The sequence below is a fragment of the Peromyscus eremicus genome, chromosome 11 (genome assembly GCF_949786415.1).
Source record: "Peromyscus eremicus chromosome 11, PerEre_H2_v1, whole genome shotgun sequence".
Lineage (NCBI taxonomy): Eukaryota > Metazoa > Chordata > Mammalia > Rodentia > Cricetidae > Peromyscus > Peromyscus eremicus.
This window is the reverse complement of record NC_081427.1, coordinates 6,529,175-6,552,849: the sequence shown is the minus strand read 5'-3', so window position 1 is coordinate 6,552,849 and position 23,675 is coordinate 6,529,175. Positions and strand designations below refer to the sequence as shown.

Sequence of the window (23,675 nt, the reverse complement as noted above, 5' to 3'; positions counted from 1 at the left end):
AGCACTTGCTTTGGCCAGTGGCTCCACCCTGTTTGGCTTTCCAATATTGCAGAGATATCAAGGAGAGTCATGCTCATCGCCCCAACTCTGGGAAGCAGTATTAAGTAGTATGAAGCTGTGTTCTTGGGCCTGTGGCTTTGTTCTTTAACCCACAGGCAATGGCTGGGAGAAGCCTCTTCGAACTGTGGCCAGTGAGAGACTGCAGGAGTCTCTCATGTTTAGTTGAAGCCCGCCACAACCAGCAGACATAGTTCAGTACCACACCCTATAATGAGAGATGTGAACTATGAAACTGCTCTTGGTTTGTTTTTGTGTGTCTAGAAGCCCTTTAAATTTTTTTTCAGACTTTATGTAGATGTATGTACCCCATGTTGGGTGCCATTTGTAAATGGAGGCTTTTCTGTCCTGCCTGGTCACACAGCCACTTTAAAAATAATCACTCAGAGGCTTAATATTAATTACAAATTGTTTGGCCTATTGCTCAGGCTTATTATTAAGTAGCTCTTACAATTTAAATTAACCCATTTTTATTAATCTATGTTTTATCACATGTCTCATGGCTTTAACTATGTTCTGATACATCTTGTACCTCAGGTAGCTGGCTGGTGTCTGCTTTTGACTGCTCTGCCATTTTTCTCCCTGTATCTCTGCTTGGATTTCCTGCTTGACTCTATCCTACCTTGTTATAGGCCAAAGCACCTTCTTTACTAACCAATGGTAATAAAACATATTCATAGCATACAGAAAGACCATCCCAGAACAAACCCTAAAGCATGGGATGAAGAATTTGATAATTAAACTAATCTTTTATTTCCTCTATTCCCTGATGAGGATTCAGGAGAGCCTATGAAAATGATAAAGTTTGTAACATATGAAATCTAATTTATTTTAATGGATTCTTCTTGGTGCTTTCTTATTTGGGAATATTCCCTTGATCTCTTTGTGAGACTTCTTGTTGTTCTAAAAAGAAACATAACTTATTTTTAAATGTAGGTTTTCATATCCTGAAATTTCTGAGTTCATTAATTATTTGTAAATATTGGTGTTCACTGCATATAGAAAAGTATCATGTGACAAGGTGAATAATGTTGCTTCTTTCTGGATTTGGGTACATTCTATTTCTATTTATTTCATGGAAATTCTAGGTCATGCTTCAGTGCTTTGTAGAAAAGTAATGATGAGACTGGGCACCCTCGTGTTGGATCGGAGAGGGAAAGATTGCAGCTTTTTATGTTCGTGGTGATATTAGATAAAGTTTCTGATTTGTTTTATCTTTTAAAAATTTGTTTCCATATTGTTTTTGTTGTATAATGTATAACTGGCCATTTTTTTCTTACTGCATTTCCCTTCTACAATATTTTCTTGAGAGTTTTCATCATAGCAGGATGTTGAGCAAATAAAAGCCTTTTCTGCATCTGCTAGATTGCTTCTTTGAGTCTGGCTATGTTAATGTTGGACAGTGATTCACTTTTTTTTTTTCAAAAGGGTAAAAAAAAAAATGAGAGGACTTAACATTTGAGCTTGAAGTTGGGGTGTTGTGGCAAAAGCCTTTAATCATAGCATTGGGAGGCAGAAGCAACTGTAAACTCAAGACCAGCCTGGACTACATAGTGAGTTCCAGGACAGCCAGAGTCAAAAAACAACAACAAAAAAGTCAGGCTTGGAGGCACATACCTTTAATTCCAGTATAGGGAGGCTAAGGCAAGGTGTCTGTGAGTTGAGGCCAGCGTGGTCTATAAGGCAAGTTTCAGGACAGCCAGGGCTATTACCCAGAGAAATCCTGTCTCAAAAATCCAAAAACAAACAAGCGAAGGAAAAGAAAAAAAAAGAAAAAGAAAGGCACAGAGTTCAAGATCAGAAAAGCATCACTGTTCCCTTGAGTAACAGCTGCCTCTGGTACAGTATCAGGGCAAGGATGTTTTCAAGGGTTTTCTCTCAGGACCAGCTACCAAATCCTGACCCCACTGACTTAGGGAGTGATTCACTTTTATGTTAAATTTACTTTCTATTTGAGGGACAATTCCCTTTTTGTCCTGTTAAATTAACTTTTTCATATGGTCTTTAATTTCTTACTGTTGAACCACTTCATATAAAATGTGTGACTTTATATTCCCGACTCATTCTTTCACAGTTGAATCAGATGTGTTCCTGCATTTAAAAAAAAAGGAGTAGATGCAGCAATACTTATTTGTTGGTGTAATAAAACAACTGCAAAGAGAACCTTCATAACTGTGCTGGATAGCTTTAAGTCAGCTCAAGACATGCATCCATAAGGTCAGGATGTAGGCAAGCCTTAGGACAAAGGTTCTCAACCTGGGGGTCATGACCCTTTGGGGAGGTAAAGTAACCCTTTCACGGGTGTCACCTGAGGCCATCTGCATATCAGATATTTACATTACAGTTCATAAGAGTAGCAAAATTACAGTTACCAACTAAAATAATTTTATGGTTGGGGGCCACCATAACATAAGGAACTTTATTAAAGGGTCAAAGCATTAAAAGGATTGAGAACAAAAGCTGTAGGAAATTATCTTAATTAGTAATTGATGGGGAAGGGCCAACCCATTGTGGATGGGGCTATCCCTGGGCTGGTGTTCCTGTAGTGTATAAAAAAGCAAGATGAGCAATCCATGAGCAGCAAGCCAGAAAACAGTGACGTCTGCATCAGCCCCTGCCTCTGTGTCCTTGCCCTCTTTGAGTTCCTGTCTTGGCTCCTTTAATGGATAAACTGATGTGGAAGCATAAGCCAAATAGTTTCCTCCCCATGTTGAGTTAGTCACATTGTCTCATAACAGAAATAGTAAACCTAACTAAAACAGGAAAGGAAATTGTTATTTAGATGACAGACATTATTAAGGTATAGAACCTCATGGAGGTGAATCCATGGTGGCAGAAACTTGAGACACCTCATTACATTGATTCAACATTACCTAACATTTTTCAATTTGCCATATTGGTAATAACCATCCAAAATCATGGCAGCAAGGTTGGCAGATGAAGAAAATAATGCAGCATCAGCACAAGCATAAAGAACTGATTTATAACTTTGTTCAGTCAAGGTGCAAGTCTGCCAGTGGTTCTTCCCCACACAGGTATATCTTTCCTTCTCCAACATCTGAAAATTAATAACATGAATTGTCAAGTTGGGAGTGTGCTAGCAAATATTTGTCGACTTGACAGAAGCTGTGGTAATGTGGGTAGATGGAACCTTGACTAAGGAATGAACCTCTGTTAGATTTGCCTGTAGATGAGTCTGTGAATTAATTCCTTGATTAATGATTGCTTTCAGAGGCCTCAGATCACTGTTGACATTTCCGTCCCTGGCAAACTACTCTTTGGTTGTATAACGAGGAAACCAAGGTAGCCATTGGTGGTGGGGCAAGCCTGAAAGCACATTCTTCCATGGTTTCTGCTTCTGTCCCTGTCTCCAGTTTAATGCTTGAGTTCCTGCCCTGGTTTCTTTTAATGATGGTCTATGACCTGTATGTAAGTCACATAAACCCTTTCTGCCCCAACATTGCATTTGGGAAGCATAATCTATAACAACAACAGAGAAGCCAACTACCAGAGAGTCATGAGGTAAAAAGGAACATGTCTTTGCCCAAATATATAAGTTCCAGGGTACTTGTATTTTAAAAGAAATATAAACATGATAACAACAGAATGTATCTGTTCCTGGCATTTGTTAACCCACAACACTGACATGGATGTTCTGATTCCCAATCCTTATCCTGTTTCTTTTAACTGGAATGCACACAGGACCCCATGTTTGTGGATACCTATGTAATTCTGTTGTTGGCAGGGACCCATGGATAGCTTCATGAGATGCATAGGTAGACCAGTTCAAAGCAGGACAAGATTAACCACAGAGGAAGGTGGATAGCCAAAAGATACATGTTCGCAAGGCAAGGAGAAAATGCTGCTCATACTCACAAGTGGATAGTACAGGGTCTTCAGAACAGCACTAGCAAGGTGTCTTTCACTGGATTTTTGCTTATCGCTGATGAAAAGATATACCTTTGTAAATAGCATTTGGCAGGTAGTTAACCGTTTGTTTTTGTTTGTGTATTTAAATAGGAAGAAAACAATACTACCTCCAAACAGCGATTCCTTTTCTCAAGTCCAAACCTGAGATTTTAAAATGATGTTTTCCAGATAAGGTTTCTCTGTATAGCCCTGGCTTTCCTGGAACTTGGTCTGTGGAACAGACTGGCCTCTGAGAGCTGGGATTAAAGGCATACACCACCATGCCTAACTTAAAAATCTTTCAATTAAAAATTTAATTAAATTTTTAGCTAAATTAAAAATCTTCAGCCTGTAAGCATAGAGTTTAAAATGATTTTGGCAAAAATCACACCTAATGCAGAATGTTTCAATGGGAGGCAATTAGATAATCAAGATGTTATACAAAAAGTGTTACTAGAGATAATAAAGTTGCCAACATGGTCTAAACAAACATGTTAGGCCTGAGATCTGACTCTGGGTAGAATGTTTCATATGTATGCCTGGATCCCTAATATCCTGCTGAATGAGGCTCCCTCTTAGATCATCCATGTTCTGTTTGTACTTTCAATATTGTAGCTCCTCCTACACTTGAGTTAAACACACAACTCCACTGAAAAAAACAGAGAACGCAAAGAGTTGTGAATGAATGCTTATCACTGGCGAAGGGATTTTTTTTTCCCCATGGGTATTGTCAGGTATTTAACCAATTGCTTTGTATGTATATTTAAATATTGATAAAATATTGTTCCCTTTAAACATCACGGTCCAGCCTCACAGACAGCTCCTGCCAGGACTTGAGAAAAGCCGTGCACTTTCCCATTGTACAGAGACTGGACAACAAATGATACAGCCAGCTCTCCCAGGACCTGACAACTATCCCAGCTTTCTTCAGGGTCCCCTAGAGATGCCATTGTCCCCAGAGAGCAGGAAGTAATTTTAAGAACACAACACCCACATTCCCAAGAGTTGGGTGGGTGGTTTTTGGTCATTAAGTGGATATTTGTCATCATTTGGGGGTGTTTGTTACAAGTTGTTATTGGTAATAATCAGGGAAAAAATTGAACAAAGGAGATTAGATTCAGGGATCTCATTCAAAAAAGAGAAAGGGGACATTATTTAATCTACTTTTAAACCAAAAATATCAACTACTAGTCAAATATTTTAAACTGATATGGATTTTTTAATATTGATACAAATTTGAGGTTATTTTTGTTGTACTGTATATATGTTTCTACTATTGTTTAAGATGTTTTTGTATATTGATTCAAATTTAAGGTTATTTTTGTTAGAACATACTGTATATATGTTTCTACTCTTGTTCAAGGTATTGTACCTATACAGCTAATTTAACAATGTAATGTAAATTTGTAGTACTTGAAATTTATTATTACAAACTATTTAGGATAATAAAGAAATGCAGATTAGTAGTTAGTCACCCATTACAAACTAACTTGTTGTAATGTTAGGTATGTTTTCAAGGACAAAGAGATATATTTTAGATAGAGATTTCTACCAAACACTTCAGAGACTTACAAATATGGGATTGAAGATGTTTTAATAACATGTTCCTTTTTTTATGACAATGAGACATGTCTGCTCCTGGCAGCACCAATCTACTTCAGAGAAGATGATGGACATCTAAGAAACTCTGTATGGAGTTTTCTTTCTTTGTGGCAAAAGTTAGCCACTGGGCAAGAAAGTGCCCTTGCCTCGACTGTTGACAGTATGCTGTCCAAATTGTACAAGCATGTCACAAAAGAAAGTGACTGCCGGACCTTTCCAAGACAAGGTAGGACAGTCCTTCAAAAATCCTGCGTCACAGAAAAGTCTGTGAGATATTCTATGCCTGGAGGCCAAAGATGGATGCCCAAATGTTACAGAGGAACCTTGGGTGCTTGTCCAACAGCTAGCTGCTTCTGTCATTTCTTAACTTTGGAAGTTGTTTGCTCTGCACTTCCTGTCTCAGTAAAATTACTCAGGTAATTTTATATCCTTCTCATGTCTCTGATGGAGTTAAAGACTACCTAGTTATAGTTTTCCTTGTTAACAAATTCAGAAAAAAAAAAAACTCACAAAAGAGATGTAAAGAGTTTATGAAAAGCCAGGGAGAAGTAGGTGCGGTGGATGCGGTAGAATGGACACAAAAACTGAACTCATTACACAGATAAATGGTTGAAAGTGTGGGAAAGGAATTTACAGAAAGACGTTCAGATGGATTCTGGGAGTCCATTGCATGTAAACCAGAGATCTGTAGATTTCACTGTGTTCGATGATTTTAAACATCTCTGTGGTCCTGACCCATGTCCTTCACTGTATGGATTCCAGCATTCATCTGAACCTTATTCCAGCTGTGGAGTCTGACCATGTGTGACTCACACTGTGTGTCAGCACAAGAGAACAAGGATTATTATTATTATTATTTTATTATTATTTTGTTTTGTTTTGAGACAGGGTTTCTCTGTGTAGCTTTGGAGCCTTTCCTGGAACTCACTCTGTAGCCTAGGCTGGCCTCGAACTCATAGAGATCTGCCTGCCTCTGCCTCCGGAGTTGCTGGGATTAAAGGCGTGCGCCACCACCACCCAGCTGGATTATTTTTATTACTGGGTATTGAACAAGGATTATCTCTTTGTATTACCTGGTATTAAACCAAAGCTACCTTCATTATAGTTAAGTGCTTTACCCTAAGCTAGCCCCCCTGTCCTCTACATAGTGTTTAGATATAGTGTCTATAAATTATCTTTGTTAGCCTTGTTTTCTGTTCTTCTATCTTAAGCACCTGAGACTCTGGATGACGGGCAGGGTCACCAAGGAGGGTTTCAAGAAGCATCTTGAGGAAATGATACTCAGTCCTGCATTAGCTTCCTGCTTCTTTATTTTTAAGTAAAACAGGTAAATCTGAGTTTTCATGCGGTAGTTAAGATCCCACAATAAGTAGAACTGAGCTTTAAAATCACAACGTTTTAGCAGAAATAAAAGAAAACATAATAAACATTACTGAGAACCGCTCAGCTCACAGGCTAACACGGGGTGTTGAGATCGCAGGACTGCAACAGCCAGAATCCCCTGTGGCTGTCCCAGTGCTCATGCCTGTTTCCTTCCAACTTCATCTGAACAGCTGGACAGGAACCAGGCACTGCACAAACCACTTTCTGCGTGTTCCCGGAAGTCCTTCGCTCTGAATTGTGGGAAATGTAGTTCCGACCACGATGACCTCACAAGAAGGGTCTTTGGATACCGAACTTCCGCATCAGTCTTCAAACTTAGCTTCTCCCCAAAGTTAGGCGAGTGTCCTGCTCAGCACTGGGCTTGGATCTCTGACATGGAGGTTGGTGCAGGGTGCAGCGCCGTCCTGCAGATCTGAGGGGACTGTGCACGGTAGCGGGTCCAGCGTGGAGGGAGGGAGCTGACTTGGGCTGTTTGGGAGGCGGGAGAAGCTGACCTGGAGGTGCTATGCTGACCTAGGCTGGGCCACTGCACCTGGGTGCAGCTTTGTCAGGGGAGAGGGCGTCATGCCAAATCCATATGTTGTGAGTGTCCAGTCTCTTAGGACGCCCTGCTGCCCGTGTCTACCTGTGCTTCTGGGACTGGAGAGCTGGCTCAGTAGTCAGGGAATTGAGAAGGTTGGAAAGAACAGGGTTGCAAGGGCTATGGGTATGTCACTGCTGCTGTCTCAGGAGCTCATGAGAGCTCACTTTCCTGCTTGGCTAGGAAAACATGCTCTTCTAGTGCTCCTCGCTGGCATGGCTGTAGTCAGATTTCTCAGTCCTTCTAGACCATGTGGACATCTAATTCCTCCTATACATTATGGCTGGCCTATTACTCTTGGTCTGAGCTCACAGAGGTTCCTATCGTTCCTAGTGTCCAGAGACAGAGTCCTGCCAGGGTGATTGTTGTATGGGATGTTAATTAGTTCCCCCCAACTTTTGTTGAATGATTTGTTATGGATGCCTCCGGTTGAATAGGAATCCCTGATGTACACTCCTGTGACTTGAACCATCACATTAATACTGTGTAGCCAGATAATAATCTTGTAATTGGTATTAACCCGTCATTGTACAATCCACATATTTACAGATTTTAAACTTCAGAGTGGAAGGGACTAAACAATACTGCATCAATTCTGTTTGATACTGTGTGGTGTCAGATATTTTCACCTGTGAGAGAAGATTTGGTGTGATGACAGAAATGTACCTCATGATTGACAGAAGGGGGCTTGAATATTTCTGAAAGGGAGGGGAGAAACTGCCCTGCTGATCTGGCGGGCTGTACATTGTCTTCTCATCACACACTTTCTTCTGTCTCTTCACTTTATCAACAGTGTCTAAACTCCCTCAAACATACTGTCATCGAATGTGGTTTCCAGGTCCACTGATGCTCTATGAATAGTTCTAAAATGATTTACCCAAGTTTTTGTGCTGTTCTAGAGATAAAAGATAAATTTGGAAGGCTATGGCTCACTCACAGTCCTTTGATTTTCATATAGAAGCTTCCTCTTCATGTGAAAACTGAAGCTTTAGTCTTAAAGGGAAAGAAGAATAGTTCAGTCTGGAGCAATTTGAGTGACCATGGCCTGGGAACAAAGATTTAGGTTATCCAAAATAACATGCTCCAACATGGGAACAGTTTCATGGGTTTACAGGAAAAAAAAAAGAATTATTAATCAAGGCAAATTTAAAATATATTGGTGGGTACCCCAGAGAGGCAGGTACTGTGAGGTGGGGGACCTAGTCTATTTAAGATACTATCTGGTGACATTCTTGGCTTTTGGATTGATGGAAGCTAATGTTCTGCCAAGTCAGTGGATTCTAAAAGTTTCTTATCTATTGTCACCAGCTACTTGGTCCACTACAGATCATTGCAAAGAATGACTGTTTCTGAAGGGTAGAAGTAGCCCAAGATAAGGTAACTACTCTTTGAATCTGCAAAATTCTAGTCTCTCCACAGTTCTGAAATTCCACATGGTCCATCAGTCTCTGCAGACACAGACTCCTTCCAAGAGTTTTTCACTCACAGCCAGACAATCCTTTTATCAGTAATTTTCCTCCACAGCCCCTCCCCCATCTCCTGTGCTCTTGCATATATTGCCCTCTTCAGGCAAAAAAAAAGTGTTTATGCTAGAGCTTGGCTTATGACATTGAAGTCTACTCTTAGGAAACATGGGCTTCAAACCACTTCGTTCTATCTACTAGAATTCTCAGTGGGTTTCTAACCATACATAAAATAATAGACACTTCCTAGTTAATGTCTCTAATCTGTAGGGAAAATAGTAACATTCTGTGAGGTGGGAAAAGCACACTGTCTTGTACAACAAAACACCTTCCTTACGATGCAGAGACAATACAGCACCATGCTCACATATACCCTACAGGCCCCAAATATTTATGTATGTACTTTGAATTGAGCATCTTCTGAGGCACATCCCTGTCATCTCTCCATTTCAAGCAATGAGGAAACCCCAGAGTTCAAAGTAATCCACTGCATCATAGCAAATTCAAGGAGAGCCTAGGCTACATTTTCTGCTTTTTCATTAAAACATTTCGGTCAGTGAGTCCAAGGATACTTTTCAAGTGCAATGGTATGTTTTGAGTTGAAAAGTCTGTCTCAATTTGTGTGGCAGACTCTATGAAAAACTGTATTCAGTTGTTTTCTTGTTTGTGGCATGTTGACAACAAAAGAAAGGAATAATCCTGAGAAGCCGGGGTTCGAATCATTTTCAGCTTTGGAGTTAAAATTTCTGTCACTGAGTCCAAGGACACTTTTCAACTTCCATAGTTATGTCCCTCCATAATTAGTGCCCCAGTGTTCTTTCCAGTTTCCTTCATGAAGTCATATATATCCTGAATTCTCTATGTTGGTACCCTACTGCTTCCCTGCAGGGGTGTTTGTAACCTTCATGGACAGTAAAATAACTAGGCAGGGGAAGCAGGAAGGTGGTTCTGCCCAACAAAATTCAGTAGCAGGTGTTGGTTCAAATGTCAGGAGTGTGACCTCTAGGTCTTTATTTTAGACACATTTATGCACAAGCACAATTAGATGAAAATTCTTCTGGTGATAATTAACTCAACCCTGTATTCACAACAAAGCATACTTTGAGGAACAAAGTAACCTAAATACAGATCATAGGTGACTACAAGGATAAAGTAAAGTCTTGTAAAGTCTATACAGATAAGTTCTATAGATTGAATAAGAAAAAAATGGCTTTTAGAATGGATAAGAAAAACTAATTTATAAGGGTATGGAGGAAGGTCTGTGGCAGAATCAGCTCTAACCACACAGATAGAACAAACGTCAGCAGGCTTAAAATCCACTCCAAGCTTCTGGACAGAAAACAGGTTTTGCATTCCTTCCATTGAAGAAAGAACCCTGTATGCTTTAAATTCCAGGTTCCTCAAGTGAATATGTGCATGCAAAGACCCCTGTGCCCCACACTTATTCCCACAAAGGTCATTTTTTACTTTCCTGGTTTCTGCAGTTACTCCAGGCTATGTAAAAACATAAGAAGATTTAGAGGTAGGAGCCTCAGATGACAAAGGGCATGCAGTGTTTGTCTTTATGGATCTGGGCTATCTCACTCAATATGATCTCTTCTAGTTCCATTTATTGACCTGTGACGTTTATTTTCTGTATAGCTGCAGAGTGTTCCATAATGTACATGGACCACATTTTCATTACTGATTTGTCAATGGAAGGATATTTGTGTCATTTCCATTTCCTAGATCTTATGAATAGAACAGCAGTGAACATGGTTAATCAGCTATCTGTGGATTGAATGTCAATTGCAATATTTTGAAATAGTACAAAGAGTAGTATAGTTGGGACATACAGATTTATCTTTAGCTTTTTGGAAATTGTCTGTAGATGGACATTTCCTGTCCTGACCATCCACTCCCTGTCCTGGTAGCTGCTTCCAAATTACCACACAAAGACTTAATATTATTTGTAAATGCTGAACTGATAGCTGAGGCTTATTAATAACTAGGTTTTACATTTAAATTAACCCATTTTTATTAATCTATGTTTTGCCATGTGGCTCATGGCTTTACCTGTCCTCTAGCATGTCTTGCTTCCTGGGCAGCTCACTGGTATCTCCCCTGACTCCACCCTCCTTCCCATCATTCAGTTTGGCTTTCCTGCCTAACTTCCTGTTCAGCTACCGGCCTGCCAGTTTTTTATTAACCAATGAGAGTAATACATATTCAGAGTGTAGAAAGGGATTGTTCCACAGCAATTCGCTTTCCTGATTTCCAGAGTGGCTAACAGTTTGCAATCCCACCAGTAGTGGATGAAAGTTCCCTTTTCCCCACACCCTCTCCAGAATTATTTGTTAGTTGTTTTGTTGATCTTTGCCATTCTGACTGGGGTAAGAGGAAATCTCAAAGTTGTTTAGATTGCTCAACACATGATCAGTTTTTGAGAAAATTCTGTGACATTTTCATCCTCTTTTGAGAACTCTCTGTTCAGGTCCCAGGCTCATTTTATAAATGGGCCCTTCATTTAATTGTTGTTTTGGACTCCTTGTTGTCTGAGTTCTTTGTATATTCTGGAGTTTACTGTCTGTCAGATATATAGGTGGCAAAGGTTCTCTTCTGTTCTGTGCCTTTTTCTTCACCCGATTGACTGTTTTTGTAGCTGTACCTAACTTTTTAGTTTTATGAAATCCCACTAATCAATTTTTGGCCTTAATTCTAAGGCAAATCAAGTCCTATTCATAAAGTCCTTTCCTATACCTATTTCAGGTGTGATGCTGCCTATGCTTCCTCCTGTCAGTTTTAGTGTTCAGGTTTTCACCCTTTAGGTCTTTGATCAGTTTCTTGTTAGTTTTTCTATATAGTGATAGATCCAAATCTAATTTCAGTCTTCTTCCAGTGGACATCCATTTTCTCAAAAACATTGGTTGAAAATGCTTTCTTTTCTCCACTGGATATTGTTGGCATCTTTGTAAAATTTAAATGGCTGAAGTTATTTATGCTCATGTTTAGGTTTTTAATTTTGTTCCTTTCATCTGGTCTACATGTCTGTTTGTTGTGATGGTTCCCCCTCCCTTTTTTTATTACTAAGACTGTGTAATATATCTTGAGGTCCAGAGTGGTCCTCCTTCTAACACTGTTCTTTTTCTCATGGTTATTTTGGCTATGGCTATGTGGGCATCTTTTATGATTCTTTATGAACTTTTTTTTTTTTTTTTTGGTTTTTCGAGACAGGGTTTCTCTGTGTAGCTTTGCGCCTCTCCTGGAACTCACTTGGTAGCCCAGGCTGGCCTCGAACTCACAGAGATCCACCTGGCTCTGCCTCCCGAGTGCTGGGATTAAAGGCGTACGCCACCACCGCCCGGCTCTTTATGAACTTTTAATAGTGTTCATTTTTGTGAAGAATGAGATGTGGAATTTAACTGGGAATGCTTTGAATCTGTAAATGGATTTTGGTAAAGTGGTTCTTTTTCACAATATTAATTCTACCAATACATGAGCATTGAATGTTTATCTATTTTCTAATGTCTTTATCTCTTTCTTCATTTGTTTAAAGTTTCTCTTTCAAAGGGCCTTGACCTCCTAGTTTCATTACTGTCAACTTTCACTGACCTATACAGACCTGGCATCTGAGGACCTGAAATAATGTGATAGACTACAGTTGTAGATTAATGCTGTAGACAACCTTACTTCAGTTTCAGTGTACTTTATACACGAATGTAACAAAACAATGATCCAAGGAAGGTTGTTTGAGTTCAGTTGAACATGATCAGAAAAACATGTAAATAAATGGGAAAAAGAATATACTAAATAATCCTAAATACTAACAGAGCAGCCCTTTCCCAGAACTTTCTCAGGACAGACCAATTTTAACACAATTGACTGGCACATACGATAGATTCTTTCTGAGAAAGCACAGAACAAGGCAGAAAACTATATCCAGATTCAGAGTATATTTACCAGATTGGGTTCTATAGCAATGTTCTGACATCCAACAAGAACAAGCATATTTTAAATTAAATGTAAATGTTTATCATGGGAGACAAAAAAAAGTCACATCCAAGAACAATCCAAGGATCAGAATGCACTGTAGCTGGAGAATTTCTCTCCAGCTCCCGCCACCAAGTCCCGCCAGTCCCAGAACCCACTTATAAAATAAACACACAGACTCTTACATTATTTAAACTGCTTGGCCATTAGCTCAGGCCTGTTATTGTCTAGCTCTTACTCTTATATTTAGCCCATTTCTATTAATCTTTACTTTGCCACATGGCTCATGGCTTACTGGTACCTTACATCTTCCTTGTCCTGATGGCGGCTCACCGTGTCTCTCTCTCAGCCTTCCACTTCCCAGAATTCTTTTCCTTGTCCCGCCTATACTTCCTGCCTAGCCAATGGCCAATCAGTGATTTATTTACTGACCAATCAGCAACACACTTGACATACAGACCATCCCACAGCACTTCCCCTTTTCTTTTCTTAAAAAGGAAGGTTTTAACTTTAACATAGTAAAATTACATATAACAAAACAATTATCAAGCAAGAATTACAGTTACAATATTAAAGAAGAGATCCTATCTATCTTATATTTGTAAGTTTAAGGTTTTATATCTAACTTATCTTTTATTATAACTAAGGAAAATTGTAAGTATCTAGTCTTTAACCACATCAAAGACCTCAGAAGGATATACTACTACCTGAGAAATGGAGAAGGATATAAGCAACTTTTAGGAGTCTTGTAGGGTAGACAGAGACAGCTGGCAGCCTGGACAGTCATTCAAAGTTCTCTTGTAAAGTTGGGGCATCTGTCTTCAGCCCACAGGCCTAGAGTCTCTTATTCACTTTTCTCTGTGTCCTGTAGAATGTCTGGCAGTTTTCTCTGCAAAGCAGGAACCTGAAGGACCATTTTGTCAAGCAAAGTTCAGTGGTCACCTTTGTATGGGTCCTGCATGTCCAGTTGATCAGGCAGTCCAGGCAAGAACAGTTTCTTGCCCAAATGGCTATTTTTGTCAAGGTGAAGATAAACTCCGTATGGAGTGTCTTCGATGCCCACCCTCCTCTCTGAAGTAAATCGGTGCTGTCAGGAGCAGACATGTCTCACTGTCCAGAAAGTCTAAATTTTTAAAACATTTTAAATGCCATATTCTGTAGGTCTTTGAAGTGTTTGAAGACTACCTATCTATCTGAAATATAACTATGTATACCTAGAAGACTTAACTAACATGGCTACAAATATGATTATCATAGATGACTAATTATTAATCTATTTTTTAATTATCCATTATAATTTTAAATGAGTTACATAAACATAATACCTCAAACAAGAATAGAAATATATATACAGTATAACAAAATTAAGTTTAAATTTGTATCAATAAGCTAAAATCTATAGCAATGTAAAACATTTTAAACAAGTTGTTACTCTTTAAAAGTAGGTTCAATAATCTACCCTTTCATCCTATCATATCTAAACTATCCCCCTTTTTGTTTTAGAAAGAGATTGTATTTATAATCAACCTGATTTAAATAAAAATATTGTTTTTTCTCTGTCCCACACCAGAGGGCTCTTCTGATTTGGGACACAAGAATCTCTTAACCATTTTTTTTTTTTTTGAGCAATATGTCTGGGTTTAGAGGGGGAGTGAGCCAATTCCATCTCTAAAGCCAGCTTGGTATATTTGGGAATTTGGGCGTAGCTTCTCTTACTACTTCCTGCTGGAGGGGGGCGCTGTATCTTATGGGGACACGAAGAAAATTTTAGGATCATGGAGTAGTCCATGAGGCTGTATCGTTTGAGCCAGTTGACTTGAAACCATTCTGGATGTTGAATCATCTGGGCCATGGTGTCATTGGAGACCTTTCAGGGGGTCTTGGCTGGTCAAACCTGATGTATCTTAATCTGGAACAAATCCATAGTCTCTGGCTTTCTGTGGAAACAAAAGCAGAGACTCTTTTCCAAAGCAACATATCCTTATATCCAAATTTTGAAGTCAAGGTACCTTTAAAATATACATTTTGGCTTAACTCAACAGCTTTTGTAATCAAATGTTTTTCTGCAGTTAAAAATCCCAAAGACAACACAATCCAGATTCTCTGTGTAATATCCATTTTTACGTGGCTTATTTTTTATACTACCTTTACTGTCTCTTTAATGACTTTATTTTTTAAAACTATGTATTTGTTTCTATAACTCTATATATCATTTTTTTTTGTCTCTTTCAAGCCTACGTATCTTTTACATACATTGTAAACTATTACATCTGAATCTGTCTTATTGTGAATCTCTTGCCTTAAACTGCAGCAGCTGTGGCTGCTGGCTCCGCCCACCTCAGCTTCCCAACATGGCTACGTTTACCGCCAGCTCTGGGAGCTATTGTGGGTCTATGCTTTTATCCAAGCAGCGTGTAGCCCAGAAACCTCTTTTTTTGTTTTGTACTAGCAAAGGCTAAATTCACCACACAGTTTAATGTGCTACTTGCAGAGGCCTCATTCCCACCATACTGCAGGTCGAGAGCGCACGCTAGGAACCCGCCAGTAGCTCAAACCGGCAGCTGCCGCTTATTTGAGAGAGACAATTAGGAAGCTGTTTTTAGGTCCGTTTTAGAATCTTTTTTCTAAGTTTTTAGGTGGAAACTCTTGCCACCACGTTGGACGCCATTTGTAGCTGGAGAATTTCTCTCCAGCTCCCGCCACCAAGTCCCGCCAGTCCCAGAACCCACTTATAAAATAAACACACAGACTCTTACATTATTTAAACTGCTTGGCCATTAGCTCAGGCCTGTTATTGTCTAGCTCTTACTCTTATATTTAGCCCATTTCTATTAATCTTTACTTTGCCACATGGCTCATGGCTTACTGGTACCTTACATCTTCCTTGTCCTGATGGCGGCTCACCGTGTCTCTCTCTCAGCCTTCCACTTCCCAGAATTCTTTTCCTTGTCCCGCCTATACTTCCTGCCTAGCCAATGGCCAATCAGTGATTTATTTACTGACCAATCAGCAACACACTTGACATACAGACCATCCCACAGCAATGCACCTGAGAAAAAATGCCCTCTGCCCTTTTTCCTAGAGCTTCTCGCATAGTTCCTCAAGGCATTGTTCACAATACCTTATTCTTTTGACCGTGTTCTGACACGTTCCCATATATTTTATGCTTTTTGAGGCTATTGTGAATGGTTATGTGTCCATGATCCCTTTCTCTGGATGTTTATTGCTCATATATAGGAGAACTATTGATTTGTGCAAGTTGATTCTATATCATGTCACAATCCTGTATTGGTTTATATTTCTAGTAGTTTTCTAGTAGAACTTTAGGGATCATTCATGCATATCATGTCATCTGCAAATTGGCATGGTTTGATTTCATTTTTCCTAAGTGTAACTCTGATCTTTAATGTGGGATACTATTCAGCTACATAAAAGGATGTAATACGGTCATTTGTGACAATATGTATAATGTTAGATTTCTGAATACAGAGTAAAGAGACAAAAGGCAGGAAAGAAGCTGACAACAGAGGTGTAGCTAGAGAGTTTTCTCTCCGTGTCCTGCCAAGCCCCAGCAGTCCGACAGCCCACTTATAAAATAAACACACAGATGCTTATGCTATTTAAACTGTTTGGCCTAATGGCTCAGGCTTCTTGTTATCTAGTTCTTATATCTTAAATTAACCCATTTCTATTAGTCTATAAGTTGCCATGTGGCTCATGGCTTACTGGTACCTTACATCTCGCTTGTCAAGGTGGTGGCTGGCAGTGTCTCTGCCTCAGCCTTCCACTTCCCAAAATTCTCTTCTCTGTTTGCCCCACCTAGACTTCCTGCCTGGCTACTGGCCAATCAGTATTTTATTTATTAACCAATCAGAGCAACACATTTGACATACAGAACATCCCACAGCACAGAGGAGACTGTTAATTTGTACTCACAGAGAGGGACATGAACTCTCATCAAGTCCCACATTATGTGTGACTGTGATTGTGCTATCAGACTTACTTACCTATATTAGAAGCACATCTAGCTCTGATCACTAGTACTTGGAGGTAAAACAGGATTCCTATGAGATTATGGGTGTCATTGCTCAGCCTTCTCAGTCATCCTAGAAAAAAAATGTCTGTTGAGTCAGCCTGACTCAACATTGGGAAACAGTGTGATAGAGAGAATGTGGAGAGAAAGGTGGGCTTTTTTTTTTTTTTTTTTTTTTTGGTTTTTTGAGACAGGGTTTCTCTGTGTAGCTTTGTGCCTTTCCTGGAACTCACTCTGTAAGCCAGGCTGGCCTCAAATTCACAGAGATCCACCTGCCTCTGCCTTCTGAGTGTTGGGATTAAAGGCGTGCGCCACCACCACCCAGCGAGAAAGGTCGGCTTTATGTTATAACAGTTTCCTTGTTCCCTGGCCCCTCCTTGTACCCCTATAAAGGTTATAGCCATATTTTCCCTTGGTAGAACCATCAGTTTCCCAGGGGATTGAGACTGCTCCTCACTGTGTGAGCTAATGAACACAGTCCTGTTTGTTGAAGTTCAGACTCCTGTCCCTTTTCTGTCTTCTGTCTCCTTATGCTGTCTCAGAAATGTAGCACTGTCAGTCAGATGTTGAATCTAAAGAATTTTCAATCAAGAGAGAGATGTGATTTTTATCCCATTAGCTGGTGACATCAGGAAGAAGAGGTCTGGAGAATCATGGATCAATGGATGTTCTTGTTTAGTTAGATAACAGGAAGGAATGTTAAGGTACTGTGGCTGACCTGAACCTACAGAAACAAGGATTCCAAATGGCTAGGTATGGAGTGGGAAGACCAGGGAGGAGAAATGAAGAAGAAAAAGACATAAAGATGAAAAAGCAATAGTTGGTACCATACAGTTTTCTATTAACTGAAAACTCAAAGGCAAGGAAGTTTATTAAGAAGTACCGCATGCTATATAGTATTACCAGGTGGTAAATGGTCAAGGTCAGCAGAGACTTAAATCATACAATGTTGGTGATGAGAACACAGGATACCTCAGGAACAGCTGCCTTAGGACTGATAACCCCAGTCTCGAGAGAAGAGTTAGATCCCCCAGTAACTGCAACATTGCTCCTTCATGGCACTGGATCCTGTGTCAGACTGGCCTGGGCCAAGTATACTGTTGAACAGGAACAGAGAACTATAGTTCCCATTGTCCTCTCATAGGTGCCTCTGAAAAAGCCTTGGGTCAATGTAAGTTGTCACATTGAATAAACTTATTTCTAAATTTCCTAATTATAAATTTATTAAAATACTTGTTATTCAACTTTGTTTATGAATTCTTCATGTATTCTTCCGCCCCGTGGCTGATCAAGTCCCTTGGTGCACTGTCATTTGCATCGTTGTCTACATGCTCAGGATCTCAGGCCTCATCCCAGAATTGCTGCATCAGATCTACACCGTCATTGTATTTCTCATTCGTGATTGTGTAGAATATGTTGAGAAATATCTTCTCCATCAGCATGGCTCTCTACTATGAGAGATGTATATAATGTGTGCTAAATTATAACACAAACATGGGACACTAAGTGTATATTTTTTCTAAATTTTAGTATTTATTCATTTATTTTCAGTGTATGGGTGTTTTGCTAGTGTGCATGTCTAAGAGATTGTCTGAACCTCTTGACTGGAGTTACAGACAGTTGTAAGGAGCCATATTGCTTCTGGGAATCAAACTCAGGTCCTTTGAAGAGCAGCCAGTCCTCATAATTACTGAGCCCTCTCTCTAGACCCAACATACTGATTCACAGATGCATGCACTCTCCATTTTATGGTTCTTAAAAGTATAATATTCCTAGGAGTTTCTAGGATATGCTGCTATTCACTTTGTTTAAAGATCAGTTTCATGTAACATCACAGTACTATATCAGACTTATTTTAGGGATGTTGCTTACATATATTAAAAGTGCTTCTAGCTATCCTGTCATTCTTGATGACTTTGAGATTTGTATGTAGAAGCAGGTGATGCTTCGTGTTATTTATATATTATTGACGTTTTAATGAATACAATGTGTAGTATTCATTCATTGTTCTTTATTTCAGGATATCCTGTCATTCTGGGATGTAGCCATTTATTTCTCTGCAGAAGAGTGGGAATGCCTGGGCCCTGCTCAGTGGAATTTGTACAGGGATGTGATAGTGGAGAATTACAACAATCTCGTGTTCCTGGGTGAGGATCTCTTTCATCATAAATTCTTAATAATTGTCAGCATGAAACTTGCTGCCTTTGTAGAATATATGATGGGAATTTGTACTTACAGTAGTGAGTGGTAATGTTAGAAATTAAGTGGCATGAGCAGGGTGTGTACACGTTAAAGAGACTGTCACACTCTTCAGTTTTATTATTTTTCCTTGTAACTGAGGAACATGAAGCTCAGGACCTGCAAATCCTAAATTCCTCCTAAGCATTCTGATGTGGCTGTCACGTAACACAGGAAGAGCTACACCTCTATGATCCTTTACCGTATGCTCTCATTCCCTATGCACACAGTCCTGAAGAGGATATCTTATTCGCAGGAGAACACACTAACAGTGTTGTTCCTTTTTCCCACAAGCAGGTCTTGCTTCATCAAAGCCATACCTGGTAACCTTTCTGGAGCAAAAACAAGAGCCTTCATGTGTGAAGAGACAAGCAGCTGCCACCATGTACCCAGGTATGTAGGAATGAGGGGGTCAGTGGACAGAATGGGAGGCCAACTGTGCACCAGAAATCTGGGCTTTATCCTGAGCATTGAGACATGATGTTTTGGTGGAAATCATTTTTTAGGGATCTCTGTTTCTGTCCTTTGCTAACAAAGGAGGACATCTCAGAGGTTTATGATGCTTTAGTCTCCCATGCTTTGTTCTCCTATGAGGTCAGCTTGTGTTTATGGTGACTCCAAAGCTCTGTCATTTCTAAGTAAACTTGACTTGTTTTTCATTATATGATTGTCTTGGGTGTTTATCCTCTTCATAAAATATGCATAAAGATTCCTGTCTTAAATCTTTGAAATATATAATTTAATATTGTAATGACAGTCTTCTGGTTATGCAACTTAACTTTCATACCTTTCAAAACTAAAACTCTGTGTCAGAATATTTATAATTATGTATACATGTGTTTTCCATGTTTGACTACTTTTATACTTTGTGTTTCTCTAGTCATAATATATATATATTTGTTTAAGGGACTGATTTCCATTAGCATAATACTCTTAAGGGTCTTCTTAACTCTTTTTGTTATACCTTACTTCCATGTTTGACTTTGATTAATATTCCTTTGTTTCTATGTTCTATGTTGTCAGGGTCTTCTTATTTCAGTGTAAGGTTATATGTAAGGTTCCAGCTATTATGTTTTTAAATTATGCTCCATTGAATACAGCTTCAGAAATTTGAATATAGCCTAACATTTACAAACGGAAATGCAAGTATGATAAGTTAATGTTTCTGTTTTTAAAAATAAGCATTGTAACTATAAAGAATTTTGCTCAGCTTTCAATCATTTCTCAACCTTTACTCACCAGGAAAAGAACAATACACAAACAAAGAATGTGATAAAACCTTTCATTGGAACTCACAACTTACTAACAATCAGAGGATTCATTTAAGAATGAAGCCCTATAAGTGTGAAGAATGTGGCAAGTCTTTTTGTTTCCCTTCATTGCTTTCTATACACAAGAGAATTCATACAGGAGAGAAACCATTCAAGTGTGAAGTCTGTGGCAAGGCCTTCCATTCTCCATCACTGTTTTCTGTACACAAGAGAATTCATACAGGTGAAAAACGCTACAAGTGTGAAGTATGTGGTAAGGCCTTCCATTGCCCATCATTACTTTCTGTACACAAGAACATTCACACAGGTGAGAAACCCTACATGTGTGAAGTATGTGGCAAGGCCTTCCATTGTCCATCTGTACTTTCTAGACACAAAAGACTCCATACAGGGGGAAAACCCTATAAGTGTGAAGTATGTGGCAAGGCCTTCCATTGTCCATCAGTACTGTCTGACCACAAGAATATTCACACGGGTGAGAAACCCTACAAATGTGAAGTGTGTGGCAAGGCCTTCCATGCTCCCCCTTTACTTTCTGCTCACAAGAGAATTCACACAGGAGAGAAACCTTACAAGTGTGAAGTGTGTGGCAAGGCCTTCCATACCCCATCACTACGTTCTGTACATAAGAGAATTCATACAGGGAAGAAAGCATACAAGTGTGAAGTATGTAGTGAGGTCTTTAGCACCTCCTGGCAAATTTCCAGTCACTTGGTAATCCACTCTGGAGAGAAACCGTATAAGTGTGAGCATTGTGGAAAGGCCTTCTCTACAAAGTCATACCTAACTAAGCACAAATTACTTCACAAGATGGAGAAACTTTACAGATGTGAAGAATGTGGCAAACAGCTCAACAGTTCTAGAAGCCTTCAAGAGCATCAAAGAATTCATTCTGGAGAGAAACCCTACAAGTGTAAAGAATGTGGCAAAGACTTCAGAACTTACACAGCACGTTCTAGACATCGGACAGTTCATATTGGAGAGAAGTGTTACAAGTGTGGAGAATGTGGCAAAACCTTTTACCAGTCTTCTGGTCTTAAGCAACACCAAAGAAATCATCTGTGAGAGAAAGCACACTGGTGTGAAGAATGTGCCAAGGCTGTCTGGATGTACAAAGAACTTTTAAAACACCTGAAATCCATATTAGAGAGAAATGCCACGGGTGTGAAAAATGTTGCTAACTGTTCAATAAGCTTTCTAGTATTTCTCAGCACAAGACAGTTCAAACTGGAGTTGAACAGTACGAATTTTAATGTGTTCATAAAATATTTTACACTGCTTCAGACTGTAAAAGGTATCAAATTTTTCATTCTAAATAGAAGCCTTAAGAGTAGAGAATGTGATAAACTTACCTAGCACAAAAGAAACAGAGTGGAAGGCAGCCATATACATGTAAAGAATGTAGCGAGTTTTCCACTGAATGAATGCTTTCTGACCTCTATAGAATTTATCCTGAAGAGAAACACCACAATTGTGAAGGGTATGACGATGCTTTTGAAGGCTCTTCATAAACAAAAAAGAAGTTCTCATACTTAGCAATACCCCTACAACTGTGAAGAGTCATCATTCTGACCTTGCTATACAAGAGTCTCTGCAAATATAGAGTATGCCCAGGCCTTTAGTGATTCTTTGTGACTGTTTCCCCATCATAGAATTCATATTGGTATAGTGCACTACAAATGCTAAGATTATGGCAAAGCCTTTATCTGACTTCCATATCAGAAGTGTCCTCTGAGACTTTTTAGTAGTAAGAAAGTCTACACACCCAAAACCATGGGAAAGCCTTCAATAATATCACTAGTTATCATAAACACAAGACTCCACATATCCAAATAATGTGAAAAAGCCTTCAATGATATCACCAATCAACACAAAAGTCTATACATCCAAATAATTTGAAAACACATATGTAATATTTTTAATCTTCATTAACACCAAAGAATATTCACTGGTTAGATGTTCTACAAATGCAGATGTCTTGTTTCCTTCTGCTCTCAACTCCACACAGACAAACAATATGTGATGGAGTCTCAATTGAGTGAATGCCTGGATCTGATTGACCCTTGGGCATGTCTGTGGGTCTTTTTCATGAATTCTATTTGACATAAGAGAATCTGGACCACTGGATGATGGCAGTGCACCTTGTGTATGCCACTCTTGGTGACTTAGTCTTGGGTGTGTAAGAAGAAGATGTAAAGTAATATTCCTCCATGGTTTCTACTTTCACCTACTGCCTCTATTTTTTAGCTGTGTTCTCCTGCCCTGGCTTCCATGGATGATGAAATACAGCTAGTGAACTGAAATAACCCCCTTTCTCCCCTAAGTAGTTTTTTGTCATGGTGTTAATCACACCAACAGAAATAAAACTAAGTAAACAATATGTGAAAGCTTTCTACTCTTCTTTATACATTAGTTATCAACCAGAGCCTTCGTAATTGAGACAGTGTCACAAAGCTTTACAATTTAATCAACCTTAACTCTACACGAGCATTCATAGTGTAAAAATGCCCTGCTGTTACACAGAATATTATAAAGATTTTACTGGTTTTTATCAACATTTGAACACTACAAAGGTCAAACTCCAGAGGAATCCTGTGAAAAGAAATGAAACTCAATTTAAGAAAATCTACTACAGACTCCAATGATTGGATTATTTGACATAACTTCACATCAGGAAATTTGGTTACTGAGAAGCCCTACAAATACAAATGATGTGGAAAGCTTTTGATTTAAACTCCATTCTGACTAACTGTGAGTGAATTCACATTATGTAGTAACCCTACATGTGACTCTGGCAGTAACTTTGTACAACATATAAACCTCATGAGAGCAAATTAGTTATAGCAGAAAATATTGGATGAAGGCAAAAAGCATAGCAAAGTCCTTCATCCTCCCTTAAAAAGTAATGACTAGAGGGGAATTAGTGTAAGAGATCAATTCTGTTAATAATGAATGTTGAAAAACGTGGGTATTGCTTAGAATTAAAGTGACAGTGCTGTTTGATATGCTGAAAAAAATAACTCATTAGTGTCAGAATCATGCAGATCCCTCAAGAAAGGATATCAATTAGACTTGTAAACTTAAACAAAGCTAACCTTTCTGAGATTCAATCACATTACTATGGAAAGGTCACATGTATTTTGTTTTTGGTTTTTTTTTGGGGGGGGTGG

The 23,675-nt window shown here is 39.1% G+C and overlaps 1 protein-coding gene across 1 annotated transcript; it reads left to right on the top strand.

The window, feature by feature from the left end:
- Nucleotides 1-7,219: 7,219 nt before the first annotated feature.
- LOC131921946 (zinc finger protein 728-like) lies at nt 7,220-22,885 on the top strand. Its single transcript, XM_059276700.1, is given in 4 exon segments — nt 7,220-7,331; nt 19,017-19,143; nt 19,532-19,627; nt 20,477-22,885. Coding segments are annotated over 4 exon segments (1,614 nt in total). The 5' UTR covers nt 7,220-7,325; the 3' UTR covers nt 21,862-22,885.
- The last annotated feature ends 790 nt before the right edge of the window (nt 22,886-23,675 follow it).